Genomic DNA, 20,530 nt, shown 5'->3' on the forward strand with positions numbered 1-20,530 from the left:
TGGCATCACCAAGAGGCTGTCGGTGGGGTGGTGGCCGCGGTGCGGAGCTCCTCCCGTCTGCATCGCGAGGACGGCAAGGCAGGCAAGGAGTCTCAGCCACGTGGAGCGTCCGCTACGAGGACGCGAGCGCCTGGCAGCTGGGAGCAGAGGGCTGGAAGAACCGGGCGATCTCGGCTCGGTCTCCTTCGCCCCGATGCAGGATGGCCGTACCGTGCCGTCGCGCCCTCGGTGCTCGCCGCCGGCCCGCCCCGTCCGTTCGGCGCGGCGCGCTGCCCCTTTAAGAGCCTCCCTGCGTGTTTCAATCTCGGAGTGACGCGAGCGCAGTCGGAACGTATGCAAATCAAACGCCAGCCGCCGGCCAATGGGCGCCGGCGCTCGGCGGCCGCCAGCCAATAGGGTGGCGCCTCCCGGCGGGGCGCCGGCTCGCCCCATATAAGGAGCGCCTTCGCCATAAAAGGCAACATTGTATCGCTTTATATGGGGGCGGCGCGGCGCGGCGGGGGCGGCGGCGGAGCGGGGCCGTGAGCGCGGAGCGGGCGGCGGGGCCATGGCGGGGCCGGCCTGACCCGACCCGACCCGACCCGCGCCATCGCCGCCGCGATGTTGCCGAGCCAGGCCGGGGCCGGGAACGGCGCCGCCGCCGCGCTGGCCCGCGGCTCCGGGTTGGGCCGGTCGCCGGTACCGGTGCCGCGTGGGGCGAACGGCGGCGGGGCGGCGGCGGCGGCGGCGGGGCCGCCCGGGGGCCGCCTGGAGCGGGAGGCGTTGTACAGCGGCAGCGAGGGCGACTCGGAGTCGGCCGAGGAGGAGGAGCTGGGCGGCGAGCGGCGCGGCGTGAAGCGTGGCCTGGCCGAGGCGGCGGCGGCGGCGGCGGGGCCCGCGGCGGGAGCGGCGGCGGCCGCCTACAGCGGTGGCGGCGTCGGCGGCGGGGGCGGCGGGGCCGTGAGCGGCGCCAAGCCCGGGAAGAAGACACGGGGCCGGGTGAAGATCAAGATGGAGTTCATCGACAACAAGCTGCGGCGCTACACCACCTTCAGCAAGAGGAAGACCGGCATCATGAAGAAGGTGCGGCCCCGGGGCTCCGGCCGGGGCGGGGGCGGCCCGGGACTGTCGGTTGGCACTCGCCTCTCCGTGGCCGGTAGCCCGGGCGAGAGCCCCGGCCCCCGGGCGGTGTGCGGCCGGGCCGAGCTGGGAGCCGGCCGGCGGGGCCGTGCCCGGAAACGGCGGCGGCGGCTTCCCGGTCCCGCGGGGCGGGGGGGGGCCGGCCCGGCAGCGGCTCCTTCCGGGGGGGTGCTGCGCGGGAGCCTCTGGCGGGGCCGCTTGTCGCCTGCGGCCGGTCCCTGGCGTCGGTGGGGCAGCCGGGAGCGGGAAGGGTGGTGGCGGTCACGCAGCCCGGGGATGCCGGGGGCGCCCGGCGGTCCCCAGCCGGCTGTTGCGCCCGGGGAGGCCCGTCCCGGTGCAACCACCGGCCCTCGGTTGGAGCTGAGCGGCGTCCCGGTGGCCCTCGGGGCTCCTGTCCGTGAGCCGTTGGTGGGTGCTGCGGCAGTCCTGTGGCACGGCCAGGTTGCCCAGCCCCACCGAGGCTGGCCCCTTCGGTCGCGGAAGGGGCCGGCGCCATTTCTCGGCCGGTCCCGAGTGCTCTCCGTGGTTCCCGGTGGCTGGAGCCGTCGTGCAAGGACAGATTAGAAACTTGGGGTGCTGGGGGGTGTGTGGATTTTAGCGTGTAGTTGAGTGCTGCTGGCTCATCTGCATCCCCCTTGGCTCTGGTAGCATCCTCTGAAGAACGGGAGCAGTGCCGCATCCCCGCCGAGCTGGACTTTGTGCTCCCCGGGGAGGTGGGAATGGCTGTGGGGTGTCACCGGGCAGGGCTGTGGGGTACCGTTGGGCACATCCTGGCCGCACGGGATGCGGTGTGAGGCTGTCCTGTCTGCGGTAGCTCGTGCGAGACCGCCGAGTGTGCCGTGACGGCATATGAAGAGTGTTCTTCGATCGCGGGGGGGTGGTAGGTAGCCTCACGGCAGGGGTGCCCGGGTGCAGCCGCGCTCAGGACTGTGAAGACTGAGCGGGGGATCTGGGTCCTGGCCGAGCTGGGGTGTCAGTCAGGGGAAAGAGGTAGCAGAGACGTGTGGGCTGAGTAGCATCCTCTCACATGGCTCAGCAGAAGTGAGCTGGGGGGGTGGCATCCAGGTGTGTCTGGGGAAGCAGGTGGGATTTCCAGAATGGGATCAGCCCTATGTCCCCATGTCCTCCTGCTGCTCTCCTGAGGGAACCACTCTTTTCCTGTGGCCCCTTGGCATGCATGTCCCTTAAGGGCATGCTAAAGGAGATGGGAACACAGGAGGGGGCACTTCGACCTGTAGGGAATCAATCTTGAGTTGGTTTTAGAGGCCACAGCTCCTCTGGGGTGAGAGGGAACCGGAGCTGGTGTGAGCGAAAGGAGGGCCGTGCTGGGAGCACAGGGACATGCTGGGGACTCTTGTCCTGCACTGTATGTGTCCCTGCCGTCTGTGACTCCCTCTTTTTCCCTTTGTGCTGCTGCCAGGCCTACGAACTCTCCACGCTGACCGGCACTCAAGTCCTGCTGCTGGTGGCCAGCGAGACGGGCCATGTGTACACGTTTGCCACACGGAAGCTGCAGCCCATGATCACCAGTGAGACGGGGAAGGCGTTGATCCAAACGTGCCTCAACTCCCCAGACTCGCCCCCACGCTCGGACCCCACCACTGACCAGCGCATGAGCGCCACGGGCTTTGAGGAGACGGACCTCACCTACCAGGTGTCTGAGTCAGACAGCAGTGGGGAGACCAAGGTAATGTGCCTGTGCGCCCTGGGTGGGGGGGGCATGGGCCGTGCCTGTGGGGCTGTGCTGGGAGCCCTGACCATCCCCAGCCCTCCTTTGAAGAGCAGCTTGGGAAGCTGAGGATGGGTCCCCCTGTTGCTGCGACTCCAGCGAGCTTGTGCCGTGGCCTCCCGGGGCTGGCTCCTTCACTCGGCTGGCCGTGGCGGGGGTTCGGAGAGGGAGGGAAGTTGGGTGGCAGGTGTCCTGGCCCTGGCCTTTGCAGCGGGGCTCCCCACCGGCCCAGCCCACCCCCCCTGGCTGGCTCTCGGTGCCGTTATCTCTCCCCGGGCGTCTCCGTGCTCTTGCACTCATTGATAAAAATTTGATTCTGCCTCCATGGCCTTATAAGGCCTGGTTTCCCTCGCCAGAGTCCCTGGCAGGGCCCCTCACATTCCTTATAAGCTGCAGCTGTCTCTTGCTTTGGTGCTGTTTTGGAAGGGGGCAGGGAGGACACGGGGAATGGAAACATTTCGCTGGACGGACCGCTTCTGCTCCCTGCCTGCTGTCCCTGCAGGCGCCGGCCCCCTGCCCCGGTGTCACTTGTGGCCTCTCGCTCAGGGTGCCGCAGAGGGGCTGCCCTGTGGGGTGTGCGGAGTCGGGCAGTGGCCCTTTTCTGCTGGAAGGGCCCTGCCTCGTCCCTGCATCCCCTCCTGCTGTTCCTCGGAGCTACCGCTGCTTCCTCTGCAGGCTGGGGCTCGGCTCCGCAGGCGCTTGGAGGTGGGAAGCAGGGGAGTTGGTGGCGCAAGGCCGGGATGGCATGCTGAACTGGGGGGTTGTGCCACAGCTTCCCAGGGCCTTCGCAGAGCGCTGTCGGGTGCTGCAAGTTGCCGCAGCTCTGCTGTGCCTGTGCTCGTGGCATGGGTGCTGGGATTGCTGCAAAAGCATCCTTCCGGGTGAGCTGTGGCCTTGCTCTAGGAGTCCTCCAGCCAACTGTGAGCAAGCCGCAGCAGCATCCTTGCCATACAGTAGCCACCAAACATTAAGCAGCCAGAACCTGGAGAGGAGCGTTTGAGATCTCTGGGCTGTAATCCCAAAGGTAGCGAGTGCAGCCCTGCCTGAGATGTGCCCAGCATGTTGGCTGGGGCTACGGGGGTTTTTGGCTGCGTGTTTGTATCCTGTGGCAGCCCAACAGCTCTGGTCACGGCGCTGCTGGGTATCCGGCAGCCGCTGTTCCTCCATGCCCTCTTCCCCACGTGTGTGCAGCGCTGCACCGAGCAAAAGCTTATCGCTGCTGAGCCCTGAGAAATACCAGCAGCCCCAGAGATCCCTGCAGGCAGAGGAGCTGTGGTGGGCCACGGTATTGCTGGCTGGAGAGCTCTTTGCTGGAGCCTGGAAGAGTCCCTGGGAAGGCTTCCCGCTGATGGGAGCCCAACAAGAGTCCTGGCTGTCTCAATCTGGCATGACTCCCCTGGGTGCCTCCTAGTGTGAGCTGTGCCAGCCCTTTCCAGCAGGCGAAGGACCCCATTGTCACCAGCAATTTCTCCTTTGTGCAGCCTGGGTTTGTAAGGACTTGTGTCTCTTGGGCTTCTCCTGGATGAAAAGGCAAGTCCCAGGGGTGTTTTGTAATGAGATAAATTACCTGTGCCTGGAGTTATTTGAAGGCTCGGGAAGCGCTGTGCATGGCAGCTGACCTGTCCCTGGCACGGGACTTGTCCACATCGTGTCCCTTAAGATTTTTCCCTGAAAATAATTCTGAGTGGCCCCAAAGGAAGTGTGCTCTTGGGGTGCAGTTACTCTGCAGAGGAGATCTTCTTAACACAACTCCCCCCTGCCCGCTTTCTGATGCAGCTCCCACTTGACAGGCTGAGAGAGCTGGGGTTGTTCAGCCTGGAGAAGAGAAGGCTCCGGGGAGACCTCATAGCAGCCTTCCAATATCTGAAGGGAGCCTACAGGAGAGCCGGAGAGGGACTCTTTGTCAGGAAGTGTAGTGACAGGACAAGGGGTAATGGTTTTACATTGGAAGAGGGGAGATTTAGATGAGATCTTATGAGGAAATTCTTTCCTGTGAGGGTGGTGAGGCACTGGAACAGGTTGCCCAGGGAAGTTGTGGATGCCCCATCCCTGGAAGTGTTCAAGGCCAGGCTGGATGGGGCTTTGAGCAACCTGCTCTAGTGGAGGTGTCCCTGCCCGTGGCAGGGGGGTTGGAACTCGATGATCTTTAAGGTCCCTTCCAACCTAAACCATTCTATGATTAGTGCCCTGCAAGCTCCATCCCAGTACTCACAAGTGTGTGGTAATGCTCAGAGTGGGCTGCCTTGTGGCCACAGCCAGCGTTCGGTGCGGGGCTGGAGTAGCCCTGTGGCCCTGTCTTCTGCTTGACATTCTCAGCAAACCCACCCCTGGCCTGCTGAGGCTTCTTGTCATGGCAAGCCCTGGGGCTGGGGACAGTCCCAGCCTGACCCTCCCCAGTCCTGCTGTACCTTTTGCAAGGCTGGAAGACTGGTTTGGTGCTCTGGCAGAGATTGGCCCAATTCAGATAGACCAAGAAGCCCTCTGAGGATGCAGGGCTCTGAGGATGTGGGTGGGCCATGCGAGCTGGCTGGCATCCTTGCTGAGGGGTGGGTGGTACTCAGGGCTGGGTTACAGGTGCCTCATCGGAGGAGATTGCAGGAAATTAAGTACCCAGACTGTCAGGTCCAGCCACATAGGATGCTCTGAGAGGGTTGGACAAGTTGCTCCCTGGCCTTCTTGTTAACTCTGCCTCATGGGCTTCTCCGTATGGACGAAACCTCCTTGTGTTCAGCTGCTGCAGCAGAGGGGGAAGCAATGCAGCCAGGCTGTTGTTACCTGCAGTCAGCAGCCAGCTGGTGTTCCTCTGCGCTGCAGCCAGCAGCAGCTCTGAGATCCTCCTGCTGTGCCAAACCCAAACTCCCTGCCGCGGAGCTAAGCTCGGGCTGGGGCACGCTGTACTTTCAAGACGGCAGCTGTAGCCTCACCGTGATACTGTCGTGCACCGGCCTGTCTGATCTTTTGCGGGCCTCAGAGGACACGATGCTCTCATGCAGTCTTCTAGGTTTGGTTATGTGGGGAGAGGGGATTTGGGAAGAAGCTCAGAGGCTCTAGATTGGGATGAGAGCATAGGAGTAGTCCCGATCTGGTCATCTCTTGGGCTGGGGAAAAGGTGGGACTTCCTGCCACATCTGGAATGCAGACCAGGTGTTGGAGACCGGATTGGGATTTCCCATGTACAACCAAGGCCAGTTGTCCTGCAACGTCCGCATAATAATGCTGGCTGGTGAGTCTGGGCCATGCTGAGCATCATTCTCCCGGGTGGCCCCCGGAGAAGCGGCGGAGTGGGATTGTTTTCTGTCCCCAAGACCCTGCTATGGTCCAGGATGGGCATCAGATGGCCTGGGGCCGTGCCCTGTCATCCGCTTGCGCTGTATAACATTTATCAAGTGTGCACAGTGGCGTGGGTCTGTGCGGACATCTGCTGCTACGCTGAGCCTCGATTCCCCAGGCGCTGCTCCGCAAGCTGAAGTTTGCGGTGAGCTGTGGTGGGGAATGGATGTGCAGCTGGATCAGGAAGAGAAGGGACTTGAGGGCTGCCGTGCTCTGTGGCCTCGTGGGTGATCTCTGCCGAAGGTGACCCATGACTTGGCTCCTATTGAAGGCTGGCCTCACGTGTGTAGGGTGCTGGCGGGAGCAAGGTGCCTAGGGGGCTCCGAGACATCCCGGATAGGCATGGGGAGAAGACAATAGGTGTCTAATCCCAAGGTCTCTCCCAGTTCTCTTTCTGTACCGGGAGCTTTTGCTGGAGCCCGTGAGAAACACGGCAAAGAGCGGAGGAATCCCGGAGTCTCGCCCGTGGCAGAGTAGGGAGAGCAGAGATGGGGCGTGCGTGGTTCGAGCCTGCTGGCACAGCTTCCCTCCCACACGCCTTTGCACAGCTCGTACTATGAGGTTTGCCCTCACAGTATCAGGACATACTGAGGTTTGCCCTCGTGCTTCGAGAGAGTCCTGGGAATCCCCCCAAGTAGGGTGCTGTGAATCTTTCGGGATGCCCCCTCAAGCCCTGAGAGTACTGAGTGTGGGGGGGATGCCAAGTGCCCTGGCTGCTTGGGGACTGTATCTCAGGGCTCCACAGCTTCAGGGCTACACCTGGGAATGAGGGAGCCTGGCCTTTCCAGCCGGGAACAGGACCCACCCTGCTTTGCTATGGCTCCCATGGCCTAGTGGGTTCGGGGTGGTTGTGGGGGGAGCTCTGCCCTGTCACCCACGTGGGGGGGAGAGCACCCACAGCCTCTGTGTCCCATGTGGGATGGCAGGAGTTTGTGGTTGAGCTAATGGAAAGTGCCTCTGCTGGGCTGCGCTCTGTTACCACGTGCCTCTTCTAATTCGGACTTGAGGGGCTCCGGTGCCAAGGCGGAGGGGCGTTGCTCTCCTCCCTCCCCGGGCCCTGGGGCACGGCTGAGTGCCCGGGATTGGCTCCCCCTGTCCAAAATGGGCTGCCTTCCCTTTTTTAGCTGTTCGTTGAGCTGTGAATTCCTCGTTCCTGGCAGCTTGACAAGCTGGGAACAAGGCTTAGCACGTGGGAGAGCTGGGCCCACCAGCCTGCAGTGGGAGGGGTGGGAGCGTGGCAGCCTTAACTCTTCCCAGGCATGCCGGCAGCCGTGGCGGGGCAGGGGGACAGCAGGTCCCTTGTGGCCTGTGGCATGGTCTCCCGGGGAGCAGTGTTTTTGCAGTCTGCTCTTGGCCAAGCTGAGAGAGGGGGTGTGGAGAGCCTGGGTATCCGAAGGGGGATTTGGGGGAAGGAAGTGTGTTAGGTGAAATGTCACTGCCAGGGGCAGTAGGGGTCATGCTGGGCTTGGTTGGTTCCTCCAGATCCAAGCCACGTCCAGCCACGTGCTTTGTGGCTGTGGAAAGTGGGGTGTTATGTACCCTGCAGCCTGGCACACACGTTCCTCCCTTGTTCCCAGGCCCAGGAGGCCAGTCCCTCAGGCTAGGATTGGCCCAGTGCAGGACTCTCTTCCTCCTGGTGCTCAACTTGCCTGGTGATGCTGTCCTATCATAGAATAGAATCATCTAGGTTGGAAGGGACCTTCAAGATCATCTAGTCCAACCATCAATTTAACTCTGACAAAAAAAAAAAAACAAAAAACAAACAAAAAAGAAAACCCATCACTAAACCATGTCCCCCAGCACCATGTCAACCTGTCTTTTGAATCCCTCCAGGGATGGTGCCTCAACCACTTCCCTGGGCAGCCCGTTCCAATGCTTGATAACCCTTTCAGTGTCAAAATTCTCCAGTGCTCCTCGCAGGACCATAGCGCGTGTTGGCTGTAGCTGACATGCAGGGTCCCTTGGAAGCGTTTGCCTCATGCCCACCTCCTGCTAGTGGACTGGTAAATGGGTGCTTCCCCTTTGCTCCAGGAGATTTGTGGAAGCGTTCCCCGGTGCCTTTCAAAGGAACTGGGCTCGGGCTTTCCCTGGTGTCCGGGTTTGGCCTTGCTCACCTCTCCCTTGCCGCTTTCAGTGTACAGCTGCCTTTAAGAGCCAGTTCTCGGCTAATTCTTGGCCATGTGTTTCCTGCCATACGGGAAGTGGTGTGTGTTCCTGACAGGAGACACTGTGTTTGCCTTTACGTCTGTCCCTTGCCGAAGGCCGCTTTTGCCTGGTGTGTGCCAAAAAGAGGCTGTTCTCCTCTCCTTGGAGCCTGCGGGGACTCCTGGGGAGGGGAAGGGTTGCTTGGTCCCCTGTTGTCTTGCAGGGAAGTCTCTCAGGGGACCTGTGTGGCCCTGGGCTTGTGTCCAAGGTTTACGCTGAGCTCTCTCCAGTTCTCCTCATGCTGCGTTATTGGGCACAGTCTCCTCGTGTTTGTACAAGTAACTCCTCTCTGCTACCCTGGCTCTGCTCCACATGCTGGCAGCAGGCTGTGGGGGTATGGGTTAGCATGGGGATGCAACCTACGCAGCCTGGTTTGGTCTCATGGGCAGATGTTGACCGGGTCCAAGGGCTGGTCTGAGTTGTCACAATCTCTCCTTCCACAGGACGCACTGAAACCAGCGTTCACTGTCACCAACCTGCCGGGGACAACGTCCACCATCCAGACAGCCCCCACCACCTCGACCTCCATGCAGGTCAGCAGTGGCCCGTCATTCCCCATCACTAATTACCTGGCGCCAGTGTCTGCCAGCATCAGCCCCAATGCCGTCACCAGTGCCAACGGGACAGTGCTGAAGACTACTGGAGCCAGTGCAGTGACGTCTGGGGGCCTCATGCCGATACCCACCGGCTTCACCCTCATGTCAGGTCAGTGCCTTAAGGGGCTGAGGACTACATCCATCCGTCTCTGCATCTGGAGTGTGGTGCTGCCTTCTCCGGAGGAGAGGAGACCTAGTGGCAGGAGGAAACAGAGTGGTTGCTGCTGTAGGGTGAGCTTGGCTGGGATTCCTTGCTCGAGCCCAGCCAGGCCAGTGGCTGGAGAAGGGTCATGTAGGGACTATCTCCTTAGAGTGCTGCTAGCTGGCCCTGCTGCTGGGAAGGGCATGGTGGCAGGGAGCTGAGCTGGGACCCCAGGGCAGCACCGAGAAGCCTGGAGGGAGTGAAAAGAGCTGGTGGTGACAAAGCCTTTCTTTCTCCCTCCTTTTGGCAGGTGCTTCCCTTTCTCCGGGGACCCCTACCATTCCTCTCACTCAGTTACAGCCGCACTCCCTGGCTCTTTCCAGCCAGCAGGGCCAGGTGGTCACGGGTACGGCTGGACAGCTGCAGCAGGCACAACAGACAGTCTTCCGCTTCCCTGCCAGAGCTGGAGGGCAGATCGTGTCGCTGACAGGTCAGCACTCGCTTCTCCTCCGCTTGCTTGAGGTGGGGGGGGATGGAGGCATCTGTGGGGTAACTGGTCCTGGCCAGAGAGCTGACCCCCAGCTGAGGTGGGAGCGCAGAGGAGGCAGAGCACAGGGCACCCCCGGCTGAGAGAGGGGAGAGGTGGGGAAGACAGGGCAGAGGATGCTTGGCATAAGCAGGGCCGGCAGCATCCTGGGGGATACAGACCAAGGGAAGCAGCGGGTTGTCAGTCTCCCGCCCCAGGGTTTGCCCTGCGGCTAGCAACCGCAGAGGAGACAGATCCCTGGTGCGGCTGTGCTGAGGCTGAACTGTGCTGCTGGGAGGACTTGATGGAAGGAGGCCGCAGGGGCTTAGATGCCCAACGGGTGCTTTTCCGAGTGCTGGCATTTGGCTCTGAGCAGCTGCCCTTGCTTTTGTATTTGGATCCGCAGTCAGTCACTGAACCACAGTGCGGAGGATAGATCAGGAGAGGGCCAGAGCAGAGGAGGGAGCGGTGCTGCTGTGCTGCCTTGCGTGCATTGTCCTTTGTAGGAATTTCTTGTTGTGCTGAGTCAAGGATCCCCAGGTGTTATACTGGGGCTGGGCTGGAGTTTCAGAGCAGGGCTAGGCTCTACTAGCCATCACCTGGGGACCAGCTCCGAGAGTGAGACGGTATTTCTTGTGGCCTGCCTGTTTGCGCCCAAGTCGATGAATCTGGTAGCCTGCACGCTTTCTTGGAGCCCTTATGGCTCCTCTGGGCCCAGGCAGAGGGGGCCTGTGCAAAGGGGATGGGATTTCCCTTGTGATCTGGAGGAGCTAAGAGAGTAACGGGTGCATGTCTCTGTGGTGTGGTGCGTGGGGAGATGCCCGGTCTGAGTGAGGCGGCTGGTGATTCCTGACCTCTGGCTTCCCTTGCTCTTCCCTCTGGAGACAGGACGTGAGCCTGAAGGGGAGCTTTCTGTGCTGAGCTCTCCCCTGGAGCTGAAGAGCTTTGCAGTGAGTGTGCTGGGCCGGAGGCTGTGTGGACATGCCCCTGCGGTTTTGGGGTGCACACCTCGGCACCCGGTGGTCTCTAATCCCCGTGCAGGGCACTGTGGTGTCCTTGAGACCACAAGATGGCTGAAATAACTGTTCCCCAAGTGCCCTGTGGAGGATGGAGCTGGGCTCCAGAGCGTCAAGGTGGTGGGGTCCAGCTGGCCTGGTCATTTGGGCTCTCGCAGTTCCTCTCCATGCAGTGAGATGATCCTTGCAGGGCTGGCTGAGCATGGGCATCGCTGGGGGCATGTGTTGGGCCCTCTCCTCCCAACATCATCTGCGCTGTGTGTCTTGGTGGAGTCAGGAATGGTGAGGAAAGCCCCAGACATTCCTGAACCATGCCTGGGAGCTGGAAAAAAAGCTGCTGTGACCTTTCCTTTTCTCTCTGGAGCCCTGTAGGCCAGCTAACGCCTCCTTGGCCCCTGTGTGCCTGGAAAGAGCAGGTTTTAGCCTGCTCTTTGGGGCAGGACCTGGTTTCTGCCACATGCTGCTTCGGGCTAGTCTTCCCCAACACAGTGTGGAGCTACACTGTGCAGCTGTGTGCAGCCAGAGAGAGGGACTGGGGGGCTTTCGCATGGCCCCAGAGTGCCTGTATCCCTGCTGAGCCACAGGCTCATGGGTTCCTCTCTCCCCCCAGGTGGTACCATGGCTCAGCAGGTCCCAGTCCAGGCAATCCAGGTGCACCAAGCACCGCAGCAAACGTCTCCCTCTAGTGACAGCAGCACTGACCTTACCCAGACCTCTTCCAGCGGAACAGGTAATTTGGACGTTACGGTAAACCATGTTCTGTCTTCCTTCCTAACCACTGCTGATAACAACCCACACCGACAGACCTCACGCCTGCTCCCTCCCCAAGATCGTTCTTCAGACCAACTCTACCCCAGCTTTTCTGACCGTTTCCTAGGTGTATTCATGCCTGTTGCCAGCCCCTGTGCTATGCTGTGTCTAGGTAGATGCCGCTGTGCACAGGGCACCTTACAAGGGATTTCAGAGCCTCTCCAGATACATCATCTGCTCTTACTTGCAGGACGGAGCTGGGAACAGGTTGCCCAGTTCTCAGATGGTTTCTTAGTGAGCTATCACTGCCCCTAGCACAAGGCATTGGCTCACATCTACTTGAGATTTTTACTGTAGATGCAGAGGACACCTCTTTTCAGCAAAATCTGAGTTCAGGTGCCGAGTGAGTCCAGGCTGAATCCAGTTCAACAGAGTTATTAAAGCTTCATAAGGAAACTTGTATCTCAAGTTGAATTCAGTTCTGGGATATTTGGCTACCGTGCTTTTCTGCCCTCTCATACTCACTCATGAAAGGAGAGATTTGAGCTCTCCTTGCCTGTTCCCTGGGGCTTTTCCCCAAGAGCTTGGTATAGAGCAAGATGGGTATCACCGTGCACCTGCTGCTTCGGGACGGCATGCCAAGGGTGGCTGAGGGAGGGATGCTGAGCAGGCGTGCGAGTGTAGCAGACTCCTTTCGTGTGGCTCACATGTAGTCTGTCCTGGTGCCAGTGACCCTCCCGGCGACCATCATGACGTCGTCTGTGCCAACCACTGTGGGTGGCCACATGATGTACCCCAGCCCACATGCGGTGATGTACGCGCCCACATCTGGCCTTGCGGACGGTGGACTTGCAGTCCTCAACGCTTTTTCACAGGCGCCCTCAGCGATGCAGGTGTCCCACGGCCAGGTCCAGGATCAGGGTAAGACAGCTGTCTGTCAATGCTCCCTTAAGTGCTCTGGCACCCTGATTTTTCTCCTTCTCACCTGTATTTGTGCTGTATATTAATTTATAAGAATTTTCTTCTAAGCAGTCCTAGTGGCTGTACAACAGCCTGGCAAGAGGGATGCTTGATGCACGCTTTTAGATCCTGCTCTTCTCCTGTGCAAAGGGTTTGCTTGAGCTGTTTGCTGGGGAAAAAGGGTGAGGGTTACTGTGACGGGTGGCATATGGGGCAGGCAGTGAGGGGAGCTAGGAGGCTCTGAAGAGGATGTGTGATTGCATGAGGGGGCAAAGCAGCATGAAGCCATGCTGCTTTGCATGGTTTGGATTGAGAGCTTGTGCCTGCTTCTCCCAGCGTTTGGAAAGCTCGCACATGTGGCTTTCTCCTGGGATGCCTCCATGCGTGCAAACAGGCATCTTCATCCTTGTGAATCTCCATGGAGCTCAGAGAAAGGACCCACAGGGGAGCAGTGTTTAAGGGACGGCATCATTTGTGCTCTCTCTCTGTGGCAGGTGGCGTCCCCCAAGTGTTCCTGACAGCCCCATCAGGCACCGTTCAGATCCCAGTCTCAGCTGTCCAGCTTCACCAGGTAGGCAGAGAGTGGTACTCGCGTTCAGGGGGGGTGTCCTTGCTCTGCCCCTGCCTGCACTTCCTTTGTGAGTCTGGGTAGACCCGGGCCCTTGGGTAGGGCCAGTCCTCAGGTTTGCGAAAGATGTCAGTGCCACACACCCTTGGGTGAAGAAGTCTTGCCCTCCTTGGACAGGTGCCCAGAGAGGACAGTGCCACCCTGGCTGCTGGCACACGTGGTCTCAAGGCATGCTATCCCCCAGTGCTTCCTCCTCCCTTTTCTCTCTAGATGGCTGTCATCGGGCAGCAGAGCAGCAGTGGCAGCAGCCTGACGGAGCTGCAGGTGGTCAACTTGGACACCTCACACAGCGCCAAGAGTGACTGAGAGGCCTCTGCTGCCGGCCTTGTGCTGTCCCTGGCTTGTCGTGCCAGTGCCGGGGCTGGTGGCAATTCCTTCTCGTACAGACTGCACCAGTTATTTATTGTTGCCTTTTCACGTTTCCTTCATCCACACATGCACACACACACGCACGCACCCACCTATCCACCCACCTATCCACCCACCCACCCACACACACACACACAGAGGCATGCGCGTGGGGCTGCAGGACCCGCCTGGGCTGGAGCTGTGCTGGGGCCATGCAGGGCTTGGGGGGGGCGTTTGGACGCTGCGGGAGCTGTGCTCGTCTCACGCCAGCCAAAGAAACGTGTCTCTCGAGGGCAGGATCGCTCCGCGCTGTAAATAAATACCGCGGGCCGTGCCCAGCTGGAGGCTCGGGCTCCTCCTGGGTGCTCCGAGTCACCTCGCCCATGAGCTTTTGCTCTGCGTGGGGCTCAGCTCAGACCCAGAGCCGTCCTGCGGACGCAGCTGGGAGCAGAGCGGGCCGAGGCTGTGCTGCTGGCCTCAGCAATGTGCCTTTGTGGGGGTGACGGGTCCTGGCCGCAGCAGCTCACCCTGGGCTCTGGACGAGGGGGCGAGTGGCCAGCTTGCACGTGCATCTCTGGTTGGGCCTGCGCGCCCTCCCTCTGGGAGGTCAAGGGCACAGCCTGCGGCAGATGGTGGCCCGGTCCTCCTCGTATGCACTACAGTGAGCCCTCAGTGCCTCCTCGCTGGGCTGCCCGGCAGATTTGCAGCCTGCCTGGCTCTGCCCCAGCGGCTGCCCTCGCACAGCTGAGGTGGTCGGTTGGATGCCCAGGAGAGCTCCCGGGGGTGCTCCGTGGCCAGCCTAGCCCCACACTCTCTTCTTAGCCCTCGCACTGCTTGCGGACTCCGTACACCCAGGGGAACGTGGCTGGGTCTTTCCCACATCCCCCTGCAGCTCCAGCCAGCGCTTTCTAAATTTCTGTGTCTGATGCAAGGTGGAGAAACAACTCAAGTGTCAAAGGGAAGAGCCCATGGGGCACTGAGCCGCTGGGTAGGCGGCAGGCTCTTCCTCTGAGCCACCAGGGTGACCTGCAGGCCATCCCGGGCTGTGGAAGAGCAGCCGTAATGCCCTGTGCAGGCTCAGCAAGGCCAGGGGAGAAGGGCTGGAGCATGCTTGGTCCTGCATGGGAGTTGCTGTGAATGGCTCTGCTACCTAGCCCTGTCCCTGGAGGGAGAGTGAGCAAGTGAGAGAAGCTGCTGAATCTTTAGGGGAAGAAGCAGCTACTGTAACTTTTTTTTTTTTTTTTTTTTTTTTAAGTTAAAGACAAAAGAAGCCTTGGAGAAAAAAAAGAAAAAAAAAAAAGAAAAAAAAAAAAGAAAATGACTTTATTTTTCTAAGTGTTAAACTCAGTATTTATGTAATTCTTTAAGGAATAAAAGTTTGGCTCCTGTACAGTTTTCATGGGGTTTGTACCAGGGGGATGGGAGAGGGGTGGGTGGGCATGGAGGCAGGAAAGGGGCCTTGCTTTTGAGTTTGTATTGTAACCTTGGACATGTTCCCTCAGCATTAGCGTTTAAGCTGCGCTCTCCACCCACCAGCATGTGCCAGGGATCAAGCTGAACTGAGTGGGATGCTTGTTTCCCACTTACCTGTACTGAGGACTCCATACCCATCATTTTGGGCTTAATGGGCAGAAGGCAAGTGAAAGCAGTGGCTGTTCTCTGGAGAAGTGGGAAACCCATCCCTCAGGAGCAAGGGTCTTGCAGCGTGTCCGGAAACCAGAGATGGGCTGGGTTTTCTGATAGCTGCCCCGTTCACCTCTGATCCTGGGGCCTGTGGGGGTTCTATCACTACTTTTGGTGTGGAGCAGTGCCACGTGTGCCTAAGGGATATGGGTGTCCCCGCTCTTCCCTGGGTGGCGAGTGGCTAGCAGTGGCTGATCCTTGCTTTCCCTGCTCACTGGGCAGGTAGCATCTCCTGGACTCCTGGCTGATGATCTGGGCTGTAGTTTCCCCTCTACAGCCGTTCCTTAGTGCACAGATGTGGACAGGTCCCCTCCAGGGCCCCCTGTGCAAAGACCTCCCAGAACGTTCTTTCAGCCCTTGTTCTGTTACGCAGCCTGGGGAGGGCTCGTGGGGAGTGGGGTTGGCCCATCTGGTGAGAGTGACCTTGCATGCTGCCTCCCCTTAGTATCCTCGCTCTGAGAGCGACGCGTACCCCCGCAGCTCGGAGCAGGTGGGAGTGCTGTGCCGTGCCCCCTCGCCAGGTATGTGAAAGCTGCTCAGTGATGCTTCCAAAACAAGGCTGGGTACCTAGGAGTTCTTCCAGGAAGAAGGATGGGGTTGGGGTGTGCGTTGTCCTTTACCCCAGCACATCACTGTGGCCTGGCTTTGCTCCGCTTTGCTTGTGCTAGCAGGGTGGAGCAGAGCTGATGGGCCAGGGTGGCAGGAGTTCCCCTGCTGCTACAGGGGGTCCGCATCCCCTCCCTGGCTCCCCAAAGGCAACTGCTGGTTAAACGCTAATGGTGTATTTTATTTAAGTGCAGACTTGTAAGAACACTTGTGTATCAGGGATGAAATGGCATTTATTGTGTGGTGACATTTTTAGTTCATTTTACTGGTTTGAGGGTTGTGTGTGTGTGCGTGCGTGTGTGCGCGTGTGTACGCATAAGTGTGTGTGGGATTATTTTTTTTTTTTTTTTCCCTCCGGTTTCCAGGGTTGTGTTTCTGGAAGGATGTGGAAGTAATCACAGTACTATGTACAGAGCTTTCTTTTGTATTAAAAAAAAAAAAAAAAAAATTACTCTTTCAATAAATGTTATCATTTTGTGCACAGATTTGGGATTTTGGCCATGCTTTGTGGGAGGGGACGACGCACACCTTAGGGCCAATGAACGGGGATCAGAGGAAGGTTCCCGTGTCTTTTCTGTGTACTGCGGGAAGGGGGGGGCTGTCTGGGCATGATGTGGCAAAGAGGGGCTCTTTGCAAAAGTCTCCAATCCCCACTGCCCCCCTGCACAGGTGAGACTTAGGCAAAGCCTTTGACACTGTCCTGCATGACATCCTGGTCTCTAAATTGGAAAGGCATGGATTTGATGGATGGATCAGGAACTGGCTGGATGGCCACACTCAAAAGGTTGCGGTCAACGGCTCAATAGCCAAGTGGAAACCAATGATGAGTGGTGTTCCTTGGGATTGGTACTGGAACCAGTGCTGTTTAACATCTTTGTCGGAGACACGGGCAGTGGGATTGAGTGCAGCCTCAGCAAGTTTGCCAATGACACCAAGCTGTGTGGCACGGTTGACACGCTGGAGGGAAGGGATGCCATCCAGAGGGACCTGGACAGGCTTGAGAGGTGGGCCCATGCAAACCTCACGAAGTGCAACACAACCAAGTGCAGGGTCCTGCACCTGGGACGTGGCGATCCCAGGCACAAATACAGGTTGGGTGGAGAATGGCTGGAGAGCAGCCCTGAGGAGAAGGTCTTGGGGGTGTTGGTGGACAAGAAGCTCAACGTGAGCCAGCAATGTGCACTGGCAGCCCAGAAAGCCAACTGCATCCTGGGCTGCATCAAGAGAAATGTGGCCAGCAGGGCGAGGGAGGGGGTTCTACTCTACTCTGCTCTGGTGAGACCTCACCTGGAGTACTGTGTTCAGCTTTGGCCGTCCTCAGCACAGGAAGGACATGGACCTGTTGGAATGGGTCCAGAGGAGGGGCACGAAGATGCTTAGAGGGATGGAGCACCTCTCCTGTGAGGACAGGCTGAGCTAGTTGGGGTTGTTCAGCCTGGAGAAGGGAAGGCTCAGGCGAGACCTCATAGAAGCCTTCCTGCTAAGGGGGCCTACGTGAAAGATGGGGGGGAACTCTTTGTCAGGGAGTGCAGTGATAGAAGAGGGGTAATGGTTTTAAATTGGAAGAGGGGAGATTTAGATTAGATATTAGGAGGAAATTCTTTCCTGTGAGGGTGGTGAGGCACTGGAACAGGTTGCCCAGGGAAGTTGTGGATGCCCCATCCCTGGAGGTGTTCAAGGCCAGGCTGGATGGGGCTTTGAGCAACCTGCTCTAGTGGAGGTGTCCCTGCCCGTGGCAGGGGGGGTTGGAACTCGATGATCTTTAAGGTCCCTTCCAACTCTAACCATTCTATGATTCTATGACCTGACCTGCTGGATTTCTACTATGGGAGTCTGAGAGCCAGTGGGTGGGCCGGAGGAGCTGGGAGGGCTGTCCTTTCTGAAAGCTCGGGAACGGTGCTGGTGAGCAGGACACGGTGTTGAATCAGGAGAAATAAAAACCAGGAATGAGAAGGAACACGGACTTTTGAAAAAGAATTGTCTAATTCACGTGTGTTAACAGGGAGGACCTCAAGCAAGAGTTAAATCAGGGAGGACAAACAGTCCGCGCTGCTTATGGGGTAGTTACGCAATAACTAAAGCCTCGGAAAAGCAATTTTTGCCATTGTAACATCAAAGAAAAGATGATTCCTAGGCCTGGCCCCAGGTGGATTATGTATTTATATATTGATGACCTACCATAAACCAAAGAGGGGCGGACTATTTTTTAGTGTTCACAGAGGTATTTCCAGGAGAGATAAAAGTTCTGTATGAAGATGCTGCTGTAAGGGTAGTGTTTACCTGGTATGGGACATGACAGGGACAAGGCCCTGTCATCATGGGAGATGTTGTGCAGCTGGCATCTCGGAGCATCCAGACATGGCGGTTGGGGTGTGCAGCACCATCCCCAGGCCTTTGGACAAGGAGAAAGAACAAACTGGGCTTTAAAATAAACCGGTCGAAAGGCTGCAGGCAGAACAGCTTCCTCTGACGTTGACAGGTGTCTCATCCAGGTCTCAAATGAAAATGAGGTTGTTTCCCCTCTTCCAAGTCCATTAATTTTGGACACCTGATGTCTTTAGGGATGGAGCTTAACTGTTGTTTTTATGAGGCCCAACACCAAGACTGTTAAATTCCCTGCAGAAAACTGCTATGAGAAGATAGGGCAATATTCAAAGTCCAAACTGGAGAGGTATTACTTAAAGTGGGGTCAAACGTGGATGCCTGTAGGCTCCCTGGAAGCCAGGTCCAGGGCACATGGAGGCTCAGTAAAGTGCCTAAAGGTGGGAAAGAAACCAAAGGGAGAGGGTCTCATCATGGTCATCAGTGCTGCTGGGTCAGCTAAAAACGCAACTGCTAGCCTCTACACGGCATCAGGCCCTGGAGAAGATACCAGTACAGGATACGGAAAGCTTAGCACTGGTAAAAGTCTGTGCGGTGGAGGGACCGCGCTCTTCCTCGCAGTGCAATTTGAAGAAAATACGTCCCAGCGTAGCAGCAGCAGAGAAGATTGTGCAGAAAGTGCTTAAGGAGCAAAACACGGCTGAAACGGCCCTTTCCCCACCGGGAGGGCAGGTGCTTCACTTTTATGGGTTACACCACAGCCACCCCCACGTTCAGCATGCCACCTACGCAGAGAACGTCTGGTGGTTCAGCGCCACAAACCCCGTATCAGCACAACTAACCCCGTGTCACTTGTGCACAGGGGTCTGCGTAGGACAGACAAAACTCCTAACACGGAGCAAGGTACCACAGACGTAACCTTTATTTTTAGGATAAATGACTAAGCATGGCATCAAGACCGTCGGAGCCAAGACATAAGCAGGGCCTACGAATACCACAGAAAACATTTCAGCGTTGCAAAACAAAATGCCTGCGTCCTATCCGGCCACTGCCATTTATTGTTGGTGACAAATTTTGGCTGCGGGGTTATTGCCAGCTGATGTTACCAGCCGATGCCACCAGCCAGGCTGCACATCCCGCTGCAGAGCGTTATCACCACCTCGTGTTTGTGACATTAAACACAGCAGCGTTGCAGGTGCAGCACCTGCACAAAATAACAGTTGCCAAGAACAGAGGCACACAGCAATCGCTGTGCTTGTGGTGATCGGCTTTTATGTAGAGTTGCGTGGCATTTAGGAAGTTATTTTCCACTGATTAGTGCAAATATACCGTGTTTATCTCTACAAGAGATGAAGGGACTTGTAAAGGCAAAGCATGATGTTAACTAAATACCAGTTCGGTCCTCTAAATTTTAACAATGCCTTGTGCGTTAATAGGGAAGGAAAATGACGTTAATGGAAAACACAGAGATTTCAAGAGCATCCATGGGATTCTGGAAAGAGAGCATCAACAGGGGTTACGCATACTAATGGAGAAATCAAGAGGCTGCCTCGGAAACACAAACAGTTACAGTCCCCCATCGGTGCCACAGCTTTAGAGGATGGTCCTCACAGACTGATGCAGCACCGCACTGATTTTTCCAGCCTATGGTTAATTGCAATTATACGGTTGTATTAATTGCTAATTGCTATTATAAAACATGGAAATTGTCTAGTCAGCTGCACTGATACGGAGGGTGGAAATTAAATCGAGCACATACATGAAGTTGCTCCATGATCAAATAAGAAACCGGCTTCTCATCCGATTAGCCTGTGATTTTAATGTTTGTTTATAATTTAAAACAAATGCTAACAGACTGATAGACACCTGCACCTACTGGATTGTAGCTAATGGCTGTAAGGATCGTCAAGGGAGGGAAATATGGGCAGAGGGTAGGAATTTAGATTTTATGGTATGAGCATTACAGATCAGTGTAACACCAGAAACAGGCCGGGTTTGTGTGCAACTGGCTTCAGTCGCCTCTCCAGCAACGCTGAGACTACGGCAGCCGTCCGACCCCAAACCAGCTGAGAGAGGGCACAGTTCCCACTGGAGCAGGCCAAACAAGGAGGATGGGGCGCAGGGCTGGGACTGCCCCACAACCCCAGGCCTGAAGAAGTCGCCGCACTGGTTTGTGTAGGATTGGATTGGGTTTTTGTCACCAAAATCTGCAATTTTTGGTTAATGCTGCATTTTCAATGATGTTGGTGCTGACGTCCCATGCTTTTAGCCTTCCTTTCGCCTACGCGGCAACAGCCCTTAACAAAGTTCATTAATCACAAACCAACACGCAGTGTAACACAAGCAAGTGAGCTCTTGCAGATGCAATTGTTGATAGAATCATAGAATTTCTAGGTTGGAACAGACCTTTCAGATCATTGAGTTAAACCATTAACCTAGTACTGCCGAGTCCACCACTAAACCATGTCCCTGAGCCCCACGTCTACCTGTGGGGCTCCTCCAGGGAGGAGGACACCTCCAGGGATGGTGCCTCAACCACTTCCCTGGGCAGCCCATTCCAATGCTTGATA

General features: G+C 57.6%; 1 protein-coding gene across 1 annotated transcript; it reads left to right on the plus strand.

The window, feature by feature from the left end:
• Nucleotides 1–600: 600 nt before the first annotated feature.
• Nucleotides 601–16,116, plus strand: SRF (serum response factor). Its single transcript, XM_074168138.1, has 7 exons — nucleotides 601–1,062; nucleotides 2,540–2,806; nucleotides 8,827–9,088; nucleotides 11,274–11,393; nucleotides 12,143–12,334; nucleotides 12,868–12,944; nucleotides 13,212–16,116. Exons 1-7 carry the CDS (start codon nucleotides 601–603, stop codon nucleotides 13,305–13,307), a joined length of 1,476 nt encoding a protein of 491 aa, XP_074024239.1. The 3' UTR covers nucleotides 13,308–16,116.
• The last annotated feature ends 4,414 nt before the right edge of the window (nucleotides 16,117–20,530 follow it).

Source organism: Numenius arquata, chromosome 2 (assembly GCF_964106895.1).
Source record: "Numenius arquata chromosome 2, bNumArq3.hap1.1, whole genome shotgun sequence".
NCBI lineage: Eukaryota > Metazoa > Chordata > Aves > Charadriiformes > Scolopacidae > Numenius > Numenius arquata.